Source organism: Zychaea mexicana, assembly GCF_025766255.1.
Source record: "Zychaea mexicana strain RSA 1403 chromosome Unknown BDB00scaffold_35, whole genome shotgun sequence".
In the NCBI taxonomy this organism is placed as follows: domain Eukaryota; kingdom Fungi; phylum Mucoromycota; class Mucoromycetes; order Mucorales; family Lichtheimiaceae; genus Zychaea; species Zychaea mexicana.
The window spans coordinates 196,577-210,097 of NW_026516698.1; the positions used below are offsets into that span (position 1 = coordinate 196,577).

Here is a 13,521-nt window from a genome sequence, read left to right on the forward strand (position 1 = left end):
GTTCAAGTCTCGCTTAAACGATGTACTGCCAGTTTTGGCAGAACTCTCCTCAGCCTCAAGAAGCAGCTGAGAGAGCAACACGGCATTTGTCCCGGTTGCAGATACGTGGTAATGATACATTTTTTTTGTTGTTTTAAGTTTAAATATAAAACTTTTGAATATGTCTATTCCGGCTCTTCCTTTCTTCCCTACTACATCATATATTTCTTATCATACCTCTTCTTTTTAATTCTGTATCCACACATTTGCGTCCTTCATCAATATTTGGTAGAATCATGCGAAGACCGTAGCATTAGACGGTAACTTCCAGCTCCAATGCTTTGCTCACGTTAAAGATGTAGATGGTATGGAATATAAAGGACAAGATGAGGTCAACAGTATCTGGGTCAACGAAAATGACCTCATTCCTTACAACGAAACGGTAACGTGTTTATTCTTGCTATTATTTTATAGTATAAACTGGCCGCTCCGCTTCGCTGCGTGGCACATCTGTCCTTCAGGAGCCAGTTTTTTTCATAGAAGATAAACTGTTGCAGTAACTTCTATATGTTGTGTCATATACTTTCGCTACCTTGATGAACCTTTACAGTATGGTAGGAAAATTTTTGCATGTATACACAATGAAAGCGCCTGTTATCGAATTGACGGCGGTACAGTTTGAAGTCCTGAACCTTTTACTTGTCATTGATTTGACCGTAGCTTCAGAGCCCTCTTCTTTGTTATCGAATCGACGGCTGGGTATTTTCACGTTGCTTCGTAGTTTTAAAGACTGTGAGTATGAATAATAATTACTTCGAAGTACCGCAGTGCAAATAAGCGCAGAAGATCTTCTTCCTATAAATTGCACCGGAGTAAATACGTGCAGAAAATCTTCTTCCTAACAATAATAACTGCCCCAAGCAAATATATATATATATATATAGCATGAAGAACTGGTTTTGGATCAAAGGTCTTATTACTTCATATATATAGATGTTGAGTGACTATGGTGTGCTATATTCAACGAAAAACATTATCATAAAACATGTGGATGTAGCAATAATAATATAGTACTGTAAAAACATCTTGATATTATATTGTATGATGTTCCTCATTTTATTTTTTGTACTAGTAATAACGAAATATGTGATAACAGCAGTACTAATAATAGTAATACATAAAAGCATTTGATAATATCATATAAAATTGGCTCCAACTCTGTACTGGATGCACTTATTGATATGATACAAAATATTTTCTAGTTATCTCATTGTAGATATTACTACATAGCAGCTGTAAATTGCTTGTCGTGCTCCTACGGTATTGAAGAGCACCTTATCTTCTCTATCACATGCTCCTTTGCTAGATCTTGATCTGTGTTGATGACACATCACTATATCCACACATGTGTTTAATCAAGATGCTCTTTTACTAACTATTTTGCAGCAACAAAAAAAATAATAAAACGATTTAATGCCAAAAAGAAATTATATATAGATTGTGCGAACATGAGTTGGGAAAGGGAGGGAAGAACAAGTCCGAAAAGTGTTTGACGTCAGATGATACAATGGTAATGATGGTATATGAAGCGTATGAAACAAGGTAGGAATATGAATGTGGTAGAGGGTGTAACCTTTGGGGAAGAGCGAGGAGGTGAAGGAAGAGTAGCAGGGTGTATAGTTGTATGGGGAGAAATCACGTTGTTCAGGGCGTCCGTGCCAGCGGCCTAGCCTTTTATGTCATTGCTAGCAGCAGTGCTAGCAGTAGTACTGGTTGTGATGGTAGTATCATCATTAGTAGTGGTAGTGGTATTGCTGTCATTGTCAATACTATTATTTTCTGCCGGTGGTGTTATAGGCTTGCGCCGCCGTCCGATTATTGTCGAATTGTCAATGCTCAACTCAAACAGTTTGTTGGACCTTTTCTGCTGTGTTGCTTTTGCCAGTAATTTGTTGCCTTTTTCTTGTGAAGGCGGTGGTGCCAGTTGTGTGCTGCTGTCTCGGATAGCGAGTGCTTTGTCGAGCTGTGCACGGACCTCTTCCATTTCTTCATCTTGTAACGTACGTTCTCCTCCATTTTGTTGTTGTAAATCTGCCATGTTTTTATTTTGTTGTCGCAGTCGTTGATTCAACATGTCCTCGTCGTTGGTATCCTCCTCATCGTCTGCGTTGAGCGCTTTGGCGAACATGGCACGTGCATTGTCTGTGGACGACAGGTTTTTCTTCCGCCGTGGTTTTTCTTCTGCGATTCGCTGCACTGCATAAGAAACGTCAAACATCTCTTTCATGGATGTAATGCTAGGCGAAAAGATGCGTCGGCCGCTGTTTGGCGGCGGCGGCGCTGGTGCACAGGCGCCAGGAGGTGTTGCAGTGGGTATATTACGTGGGGCTGACGGTGTCATGCTCGCCGCTGCGGGACCTGCGTCGGTTTTCACTTCGTCGTCAGTATCTGTCGTGGTTGTGGTGGTGGACGAATCGGGTGTCTCCTCGTCGTCATCATCATCCCCCGCCTCCTCCTTCACTTCTCTATATGCATGCGTTTGTTTCTCATTTGTGATTGTCTGTTATTGATAGTTGACAAAAAAAGGGAATCAATATGAGCATACATATATCCTTTGCACTTTGTTAATCCATAGTCTAGAGAGAAGAGACTTTACCCTGGGTACATTTTCCTTCATCCATGAATGTTCAAAGAACTGGTCAATGGTATAGCGTTCGTTCGGATCAATGCAAAGCAAGTGCGAAATCAAATCTTTGGCTGCATCTGAAATAGTGTCCCACCAGGGGCTCAGGAACGTGTATTGTCCGCGGGCTACTTTCTCGGTCAGCACCTGGATGCTTTCGTCGTAGAACGGAGGAAAGCCGCAGAGCAGAGTGTACAGGACACAGCCGAGTGCCCACATGTCCACTGACTTTGAGTAACGTTCATCCCGAACAATTTCAGGCGCAGTGTATCCGACCGTTCCGCATGGCGTGCGTGTTGACGAATCCCATACCACCTTGGACAAACCGAAATCGGCAATCTTGACTTGTCCAATGCCGCCGCCTCCATACCCCTCGACGTATTCACCCTCGTCTTCCTTCGGTTCATCGCCATCCACCGGTTGTTGAGGTGGTAAAGGTGACATGCGTTCCATGAATGGAATGGGTTCGAACAACAAATTCTCGGGTTTGATGTCGCTAATGTTGATGAATGGATGATACAAAGTTTACGTCAGTTTCGAGTCAAGGTATGATCGGCCAACACTGACTATCTGGTGCTTAAAGGCTTACCGATGCACTATTCCTTTTTCCTCATGCAGGTATCGAATACCCTCTGCTACTTGCCGTATACAATGACGAGACAAATCCTCGCTGAAATAGGTCAGCCTCACAATGCGATGGAACAGTTCACCGCCTTCGCACATTTCCAAGATGAGAAAGTAGTGCTAGATGGATCGTTGTTGGTTAGCTTGTTACAGTAGGTAGCGTTTTGTGCATGTGTATAATTTGACCGGTGATTCGGTCACGGTACCTCGCTTGTTTCGATAAATCGGTACAGCTTTACAATCGACGGATGATTGATTGTTTGCATTAACTGCACTTCTTTCAAGACACTTGCTTTCTAATACAAAGATACAAACAGAGAATTAAGGAGAAGTTTATTCCCCCGCACTTTCTTTTAGCTATTCTTTTCCCTTTCTTATGCATCGTGCCAATAGTATCGTAGTAATGGCAATATAAGTAATCCAAGGGTATCATTACTTGTGTCTGTGATAATTCTAATTTGCGGACAGCTTTGACGGCCACCACTTTGGCTGTTTCTCTGTCGATAGCTTTGTATACATTGGAGAATGCACCGCTATGGTACACGCATGTGTAGATAGTTTTAGTATACATGTGCATACATACAATAGCCTTGTTTCATCCTCCCTCGCTTTCTTTTAATGCCAGTCTCGTATCTACAAGAGGACAGAAAGAGAGAGCGGGACAGGGTTGCACAAAGGCGAGAAGGTAGAAAAATCAAGACATACTCTCCCAGTTTTTCTAGAAGATTGTAGCCTTCTAAACCGGCATAGTTGAGCCCTTCATTGTTGGCATTGTCAAGGTGTTTGACAGATTCTGCTTTGATTTCGTCGTGCTTGTACTGTTGTTGTTGCTGCTGATTGTTGGCATGGGCTTGTGATGATGACTGTCGCTTCCCAATGCTGGTGAGGTTGTTGCTGCTCCGGCGTAATAGGCTCTTGAGTTGGTCGAACATGGTTGTATATACAGGCCGTATTGTTTCAATAATAACACTGTTCGTTTCTCTGATGGTGCCAACGCGTGCGAGTACGGGAAAGGACAATAGTAGGTATGTACGTTTGCTGTGGTTAGGTTTTTACACGAAAGAAGTACTGTCACAACACACATACAAAAGACGAGTTAGGTTGAGTGACAAGCAAGAAATAAAAGAGTAAAAAACCGAAGCTTCATGTCGACTGTTCCGACTTACACACGTTTCAAAAACAAAGGTTTTAGAAGAAGAGCGGTCGAGACGTGTTGTTACTTATAACGAGATACAAGGAGGAGAAGAGAGGAGGATATGGCGTTTTAAACGGGAAAGAAAGAGAGAAAGAGAAGCCTGTATGAAAGCCGAAGCAAAATAGGATGGCCCTCAAAAAAAAATCAGGGCAACAAATTCCTTCTCCACCAATGAAATCCTCATAAAATAGTGCCCACACACTTCTCCACAAGCTACGACAGTACTACTACCCCACTTCAAATTACCACTCCACCCCCACATTCAGTAACCCCCACCCCCAAACCCCCGCGGAAAAATTGTTGCTTTCAACCAACATGCCTCTCAGGTTTATAGTAGTGATTCATCATTCATTGTTCTTTATCACAAAGCTTCCAAACCTTGCCGCAACCTCTCAAGGACATGCGACGCTTCAGCATACCAAGGACATCCACGCGTGTACTTCCATTTGCGAAGGGTATTCTTGTACGGCAGACCTTGTACATGCATATGTAAGTGGTTGATGGAATTAAATGGAGGCACATGGAAGCCGAAACTACATGTATGGTGCTTTATTTAGAACAAAAAACGAGGTTGCCTGACCGCGGAACCGAGGGGGGGGGGAGGTGGGGTGGGGTGGGGCTCTCGATGGAAAGTGTTTGGTAGAGCCATGCACATCAACACATAGAGAAAGAGAAAGAGAATGCGAACTGCTTACCGGGCCTGGGTATCGTCATCCGGTTTGAACCCTTGATCACTTAGGAGTTTTCTTCCCAAATCCATCATCTTTTCCACTATGGAATATCCAAATTCATCAAAAAACCCGCATAGACACTGGGCGACTACGACTATTTCTTCTTACATAAAGGCACATGGCTATTGTCCAACGCTTTAACCGTAGTAATATGAGCACGGGGTATAATGAGCAGATGAACTTTTGCACCCGGTGAGCGATCGTGAAATGCAATCAAGTGGTCATCCTATTTCCTTCTGCTCGTTATTCGTTTTCCAAAAGCGAAAAACTTTCATACATTGTCCTACCTCATGCACAATTCGGAATCCATTGTCGACCGAGACTTGACAAAATGGACAGGATCTCGGGAAACAACAAAGTACCATCTCTATTTTTTCTGTTGGGTTCCTGAAATTTACAGGCTTTTACAGTCGACGAAAAAAGGTTGAAAATGGGTCAGCCAATGAAAATGGGTCATAATTTGAAAATGGGTCACTAAGACGAAAATGGTTCATTGTTTGAAAATGGGTCACCCAGTACGAAAATGGGTCACCAATACAGAAATGTAATGAGGATTGGCCGAATTCTCTCTTATTTTTCTCTTCTTCAATTCTTTCATATTGCTCAACATGAACGAAGAATACAATCTTGACAGTAAGACAGTACCTGTGATGATACAATCATATATGGACTGGGAAGAAACTGCAGCAGTAAATGCAGCACAAGAAGAAGCTAAGAGGAAGACCAAACCTCACTCCAAGGAGCCCTCCCTTGATGTTGTGAAGAAGGAAAGGGGATCATACATTACCAAGAACGAAGCAAAGGTAGTCAATTTGATCAATTTGTTGCAAGAGTCTGAGAATATGTCTATCAGTGAAGCGGGTAGAAAGGTAGGGCTCTCCAAGTCAACAGCTATTCGTAAAGTCAAGCAGTGGAATCAAATGACAAGCGAAATAGCTGAAAAAGGGTTCCCTGATTCTATCGCAATCAAAGAAGGAAAGGGGCGACCCACAATACTCAAAGACGAACATACTGTATTTATCTTTGAGCTGCTGGCTAATGAGCCAACATTGACAGTTGAAACTGTTACAGACCACCTGTCAAAAGAATTTAGAGATATACAGATCACCCCCAGATCAGCGGAGAATCACATGAAGAAGAAGTGTCGCCTAACCTACAAGCGTATCATTCCTAGATATTATGGCAGGAACAAGGACGGAACTGTTGCCAAAAGACGAGATGCGGTAGCATACTGGGTTAGCCAGAACATAGACTTTATGAATGAATGTGTATTCTTGGATGAAGCTGGCTTTAACAGGAGTATGCATCGCTCATATGGATGGTCTGAGGCTGGAACACATTGCAAAATTAATGTTCAAATGAAGGGAGCAAATGTCAGCATCTTGGGTGCTATTTGTAAAAGTGGTTTAATCACATTATCCAGAAAAGAAGTTGTACTTAGTGCTAGGAGTGGAAAACGAGCTCAAACTGGTGAGAAATCTCAGGCCCCCAAGAGGAAAGGTACTACCAGCAGTGACTTCCTTGAATACATAGAGCAGGTCCTCACGACACTGGATGCGGCTAACATGAGCTACAAATATCTAGTTCTTGACAATGCATCCATTCACAAGGCTGCACTTATTGAAGATTGGGTTGGGTAACGTGGTTATAAACTTCTCTTTTTGCCACCTTATTCTCCTTTTTTAAATCCAATCGAAGAGTTTTGGTCCAAGCTGAAGACTGTTGTAAATAACGATCCTTCTTCTGTCAGGCAGAATGAAAAAATCTCTGACCGTAATCGCAGCGCATCACTTCACATCAGCAGAGAAGATTGCGAAAATTGGATAAAGCATTCTTTGGCCTTCTGGCAGAGATGTTTGAATTGTGAAAAAGGATTATAAGAAACAAAATAAATAGCATACATTACACTTCTTTATTGGTGACCCATTTTTCATTGGCTGACCCATTTTCAAAATCGGTGATCCATTTTCATCCAATTATTTTTTTTAGGTCAACCTTTTTTCGTCGACTGTAATGAGAATAAAGCGCAGTTTAGGTAGTTCGTACCACATTCGGGGACGAGTCGGAACCAACAAGGGTTGGATTAGGTACGACAGCCAATCATTATGTAGCATTTTTGCTGAGCTTGATGAATGAATTGGACAAATTCAAATCAATGAAAGGGGTTTACTTGGTGATGGACAATGCTCCCATCCATGGCAATGAAAAAATTGAAGCGCTCATCAAGGAAAAAGGCTATAACTGCGTCTATCTACCTCCTTACTCCCCTAAACTAAATCCAATTGAACAGTTTTGGGCATTTGTGAAAAACCTGGTCAAAAGAGGCAAGCTCTTGGACAATGAAACTTCAACGCAAAGGATTACCGAAGCATGCCTCCAGGTTACAAAGAAGGACCTTGCTGGTTTCATCAGCCATTATGCAGGTCGCATCGACGATTGCCTCAACGAACTCCTTTTGTAGTTTTATAAATACAAAAAAATGATATTGTGCTAACAGTTCTTGCAACAATTTTGGGATCGGTCACACAACTTGGGACAGGTTAGCGAAAAATGAAATACAGGTTTTTTATAATGTTTGCTTGGTTTATTGTTTTCTGCTTGGATTAGATAATTTGGCCGTTTTCTTCATATTTGATTGGCCAAAAAATTTAAGTGAGTTGACCAACAAGAAGGAATGGAAAGAAGGGAGAGAGAGAGAACGATATTCAACCAAGAGATAACATCATTGGTGAAGAAGTGACATTGTCCAAATCTACACACGTGATTGAGGATGGTCAGTGAAGGAGAATCTTTAGAGAATCTACTGTATTGGAGATGAAAGTTTCCCATCTTGACATGCGCTAACTGTGTCAGGTTCCATCGCCGGAGAAATGGTTCCAAGTACACTTCACTTAGGACGCAGACTGGGTCCACTACCATCTGGGCCGGAGACCAGTGGATTCCTTTGTCATGAGGAAAAGCGTCAGAGTTCAGAAGAAAAAAGAATCATGACCAACTTGTGTTTTTTTTTCAGCATCAGCTGATTTCTGAGTGACTGCTACAAATTCAAGCTCAGTACATTTGTTGTTCATTGGGATCATTGTGCTTCTCACGTTTTTGTTTGCACTTGTCACCAAAATGAATCTCTCATTTCTCATTGATTATGTCAGAAACAAGAAGAATCCAGATTTCAATGAATTTGTGAACAGCAGTCTAGAAAACATTATGGCTGTCTCCTATGGATTCCAAGGCAAGTCCCCGGATCTACTGTTTGCGTAGTGGCGACGAGAATTTGCACTAGAGTTGAACAGGCAAAACAAGGACCCTCACCTCCTCCAAAAGTAAGTACAATGGACGATTGTTATATCACAAAGATACTACTGCTTTTTTATCGTAGGAAGATCGCGTACAATGAACAAAAATGGGTAGAAGTCAAGAATGCTATCACCACCTTGGTATATCTTTTTGTAATAAAGAATGCTTCCTTCAGATTATTAACGTCTTCTGCTACTGTTTATTAGGCACAAACACGCTTATGATACCAAACAGAAGGCTTGAAATCTTTGGCAGATTCTGCCACATCATCACGCCACATCTTGACCTTGACCAATGCACCTGCTGACGAGTCTTCCAACGCATCTATTAACGATGCCACCAGCAGCTCACCTATGGATGATACGACCAATCCACTTGTTGATGATACTGGTCAACATGCTGAAGATACCATCGATGATAACGACGGCTTTCTTTTCCCTGGTGCTGATGACATCTTTAGTGCTGATCATCGAGACTTCCAACTGCACAGACTGACGTACAAAAAGGTAAAAAAAAAGTAAAGAGGTGAGTATTGTTGAACCTCAAAAAAATTCGTAAGTTCTCAACTTATGAAGTGCTTCTTTTTATAGTTCTTTCTCAAAGAAGAAAAAGGTTCTGAATTCTCAACCAAAATTTTAATTTTGGGTATTGCAGAATTCACAGATATTTGTTTTTCCATAATTTTTTTTAATTTTTTGTCTTAGCAAAAACTATTATCAAGAAAAAATAATTATTTTTTCAAAGAAATTAAAAATTAATTAATTAATTTTAATTTCGAAATGATATATCTTTTTAAGAAATTAACTTTAAAGATTTTTATTTATTAACGATGCTCGGTGGTCATGATATGCTCATTCTTATTATTATTATTATTATTATTTCTATGTACCAGATGATTGATGGTCAATCATTGACAGAGAAAGAAATCTTTTTTTTACAAAACTTGAACTATGATGGTAAATCGATCAAAGGGGCTTTACAACAATTTGTTGCCAGCAAGCTTCTATCGGATCATTTGTCATCTAATAAGAAGAAGCCATCAAGTAAGTACTCTATATATGTCATATTTCTTATCTCATGCCTTTTATTTAATAGATTACACCTTTCGGGGATCGTCAACCTCATTCATTCCGATATGTCGAAGGTCATCCTATCGTCCTTGCCCAACCATTTGGAAACCAGACTTGATTACATCCCCAAGACTTCTCAACTGGACCCTGATACTTTGGGGTATATCGAACGAATTCTTGACTTTCACTCAGATGTTGATGGTATTCTCGAATATATTATGGTAACCAGGGCAGTACTGATCAGTGGTCACAAACGAAATACCCAGCAATATACCAACCTGGCCATTATCGAACAAATGGTGAACAACCTATGTCTTTGGTCGGAGAAACGTGATGAAAGTGAAGCAACATTCTACCGGCGGTTAGCTTCGATTCTAGATACCTTGCTGGTGGACTCTGGCGTGATCCTTACTGACGGTGAAACAAGTTTGCAGTCATCGAAGGTGGCTATCGCAATGAACACGGCAATATTCCATACCAGTGATATGTCCCAAGCTTATGGTCGAAAGATTGATATGATCTTGAAATGCTCATCTAATGTCAAGGTGGATATTTCTAGCAACGAATGGAAAAGGGCTATGATTAGCAAATCGATCAAACTTCACCAGCAATCGAAAAATCTATGCTTGAACACATCTAACCTATTCAGCCTCAACACCAAGTTTGGAGTGAAATTCACTGTTGTGATGGACTTTGTGGGAAATTCTGGATACCTGTACCTTCTGTGACTTGTTGATGATGGTCTTGGTCTTGTTGATTATATCGCTGTCGCTCATTTGGTCACTGTTTTAGTCGTGAAGAACAAACAATTACTATAGTTAATAAAGAATACAATAGTTTTATTTTTTTATAGTATAATATTATTGAATAAATATAATTATAAACATTTTATTTTTTATTTTATTATAGAAGAAATATTATTTAAAATATATTATGCTATCATGGTAACTTTTTTTTTCTATTTCTGGGACTTTTAAACAAATATAATACACGGTAATAAATTAGTATTTTTTCCAACATAACAACAAGGAATTTTACTATGTGACTGTCAATTTTAAGTGAAAAAATAAAGATTTCTAAATGTATATAATTTGCTAGCAAATTATAAAATGAATCCTTCTTTATTTTTTTTTATTTGTTGCTAAGTTACATATTTTTAATTCCAAAATTGAATTTTACATATAGTTTAAAATTATTACCCAATATAGGATTTAATTATGGAATCGGACATTGAAACTATGAATGAATATACTAATAAAAATGATGAAAATATAATAAACTTAAAAAATGAATTAAAAGATGAGATTAATAAATTAGTTTTAAATCAATGGTCTTTTTTAAATGAAAACTAGAAAATTATAAATTTTAAATATAAGCATATCACTGGGCTTGCAGGGGAATATCAAGGGGTAGAAAAAAGCTTGATATTATCTTGATATACAGCTTTATTATAAAATATCAAGATGTTTTCAAACACCTTGATATTCAGCTTTTCGAGTAAATATCAAGGTTTTTTTACACCTTGATATTTTTATATGCATATAATCCCCCAAGCTTATGATTTGATTAAATCATACATGTAGATGTCTATAACGGTCTTACCATACATTGCATATGGACCAGGTGCCTTCTGTAGTAGGTTCGTAAAAAGAAGGATTACACATTGCATATTTTCGTTCTTTATATTACACATATAGTAAACGGACAAAGCATGCTATTGGTTTTTATATTAATGCTCTAATATATATATCATTATGGGTGTTCACAACCGTCTTTATTATTATATTTGTATAAAAAATCGAGTACAAGATTATGCTTTATAGAACATTAAAGAACGTCATCAAATGTAAGTCTACATTATGTGATGATTTTAAAAGGAAGGCTGTAGTTGAAAAGAGCTAGTGCAAAGGACAGCGATCCTACTATGGAAAGATGCATGTTGAGTCAATTTATAAGTGAAAACAAAAACAGCGCAGAAGGAGATGTTCATAGACGATTTTGAAGATGACATACCTAAAAGATACATTGAAGATTGTTAGTGAAGAATCCAGAATGCATTATTCACAGGATGAAGGAGTTAAGACCAGCCGCGAAAGGAGAAGTTTGATATATACTAATAGTGTGGAGATAACGAAGCTCGTTATATGTCATAAGAAAAAAGTACTAACAAAGATATACATACCTATGTGGCCTTGATCCTTACTGTCCATATGAGTCAACCATAATAGTAGCACTCCATTTCATCACGTTAGGAAACATTAGCAAAGCATGAATAAGTTCGTAGTGTACATACGGCACGGTGAGAGGAATGGTACATTGTAGTTAGTCAGGGTTATGGATAAATGGTATATATAGTTATAATAAAAAAAGAGAAACTTACACTCTTCTAGCTAGTATATAACATTTGGTAGCGACGGCAGCTTCAAAAGGCATGAAGTACGAACTTTGTTGTAGGAAATGGTATAGTGAAGGCGTGCACTAGTATAGAAATATAGGTCGTAGGAAATGTAAGGAAAGGATAAAAGCCAAGAGGATCACCTTCCAACAGGACCGTAAATAAAAATCGAAGAAGGAGGAGGAAGAGAAAGGGAGTGAATCAAAGAAAAAAACCTTCAAAAAGTACTCATCACATGCATACTCACAAAATCCGATAGAAACATTTGTAACAGATTATGCAAGTAGCACGTCAATTCCACCGACTGACACTTCATCCATCTTTCTGTACACCAACTTTACCTACCACCTTACACCTGAGGTTATGAAGGCATGACGAAGCTGTATCCACTTGGCGTTCCCTTAGTACTGAATATTAAAGCATTGTAGAAAGTAGTGGCCTGTGCAAAAGCCATGACCATAGTGAAAAGTAACAGGCCATGCAGAAAAAAAGGAAGTGTAAGAAATAATGCATGGAAGCAGTCTAAGTATATATGCAGAAAAGAGGATCAACTGAGACAATTGATTACTCCCTCAACGCATTCTATATTGTACAACTTTATTACCATACTTTTACTTTTATGAACCTCATCTTGATTGCAATCGTCAATTACAACAGTATGAAAGATAAACACATTCAATCAGCATCGTAAAACATGTGCTGCCTTGTAATACGCGATGAGAAAGTTTGGTATATATAAAATGCATGCAATAGTTTATCCATGAATTCAATTGGTAATGAATAAGCGCCTTTGACGTTGGATTGGTGCAAGATGGTGCATCAAGTATATACAGAGAAAATGAGAAAGAAGCAGTAATTCTGAATGGGCATATCTCCACTAACGCTATACCTCAAGCACAACCGATAACCTTTTCCTTCCCTTATTCACTTATCCAGCGTTTTTTTAAGCAGCAGTAACGGCGGTCTACTCCTTTATAAATCTTGAGCACATGCTTTTTTAAGAAAACAGTTACCTTCATTTCGTTTTTCAATAAATCCGTAGATTGTGCCGTTTTGTTTTCTTTGTTTTTTGTTCATCGTGAAGAGAGTAAGAGCCATTTACAAGTGTGCGTCGCAGCTGTTAAATTGCCATGGCGACTGGTAATGAGAAAGAAAAAGGATCCCTGCTGCTGCTAACAAACCCCACACTTTCCACCTACCTCAGCCACCAGCCTCCAATTTGTTTCAAACTCAACCCGGGTAAAATGAAATGAGGGGAAACGCTCAGGCCCTGTTCCCACAGCAGCAAAATAGCCTTATGCACAGTGAGTCTCTGATGCACCCTTGCCATTTCCTGTACATTAGCCTACAAGCTTCTTGTCACGAGTTAACCAGCCATACTACTATATCTTGACATTGGCTTTGTACTGCTTAACTTCTATTATGTCTTGACTTGAATTGAAAATCTTAAGTACTCAAATATTCTGCTCTGCTACACTTAATATATTATCTACTTCAACTTTTATCATGTCTTAGTTGACTAAAACAATGTCCAGTTTGACTGTTATTAT

General features: G+C 39.2%; 5 protein-coding genes across 5 annotated transcripts; 3 read left to right on the forward strand and 2 right to left on the reverse strand.

Annotated features, from left to right (window-relative positions):
• Positions 1-1,437: 1,437 nt before the first annotated feature.
• Positions 1,438-3,475, reverse strand: BDB00DRAFT_366958 (kinase-like domain-containing protein). The gene is made up of 3 exons (XM_053117103.1): positions 3,252-3,475; positions 2,636-3,158; positions 1,438-2,539 (listed from the first exon to the last, which is right to left on the reverse strand). Exons 1-3 carry the CDS (start codon positions 3,383-3,385, stop codon positions 1,706-1,708), a joined length of 1,491 nt encoding a protein of 496 aa, XP_052979830.1. The 5' UTR covers positions 3,386-3,475; the 3' UTR covers positions 1,438-1,705.
• A 1,293-nt stretch (positions 3,476-4,768) lies between these two features.
• On the reverse strand, positions 4,769-5,648 carry BDB00DRAFT_822567 (HIT-like domain-containing protein). The gene is made up of 4 exons (XM_053123476.1): positions 5,500-5,648; positions 5,321-5,438; positions 5,177-5,252; positions 4,769-5,014 (listed from the first exon to the last, which is right to left on the reverse strand). Exons 1-4 carry the CDS (start codon positions 5,575-5,577, stop codon positions 4,843-4,845), a joined length of 444 nt encoding a protein of 147 aa, XP_052979831.1. The 5' UTR covers positions 5,578-5,648; the 3' UTR covers positions 4,769-4,842.
• A 388-nt stretch (positions 5,649-6,036) lies between these two features.
• Positions 6,037-6,354, forward strand: BDB00DRAFT_731994 (uncharacterized protein; the record flags this gene model as incomplete). Its single annotated transcript, XM_053118330.1, has 1 exon — positions 6,037-6,354. A coding segment is annotated over one exon (318 nt), but the record flags the coding sequence as incomplete, so codon positions are not given.
• BDB00DRAFT_975489 (uncharacterized protein) lies at positions 6,321-6,592 on the forward strand (the record flags this gene model as incomplete). The annotated part of the gene is made up of 1 exon (XM_053129911.1): positions 6,321-6,592. A coding segment is annotated over exon 1 (249 nt), but the record flags the coding sequence as incomplete, so codon positions are not given.
• A 1,712-nt stretch (positions 6,593-8,304) lies between these two features.
• BDB00DRAFT_946021 (uncharacterized protein) lies at positions 8,305-9,981 on the forward strand (the record flags this gene model as incomplete). The annotated part of the gene is made up of 4 exons (XM_053129512.1): positions 8,305-8,532; positions 8,589-8,646; positions 8,741-9,012; positions 9,955-9,981. Exons 2-4 carry the CDS (start codon positions 8,613-8,615, stop codon positions 9,979-9,981), a joined length of 333 nt encoding a protein of 110 aa, XP_052979834.1. The 5' UTR covers positions 8,305-8,532; positions 8,589-8,612.
• Between the last annotated feature and the right edge of the window lie 3,540 nt (positions 9,982-13,521).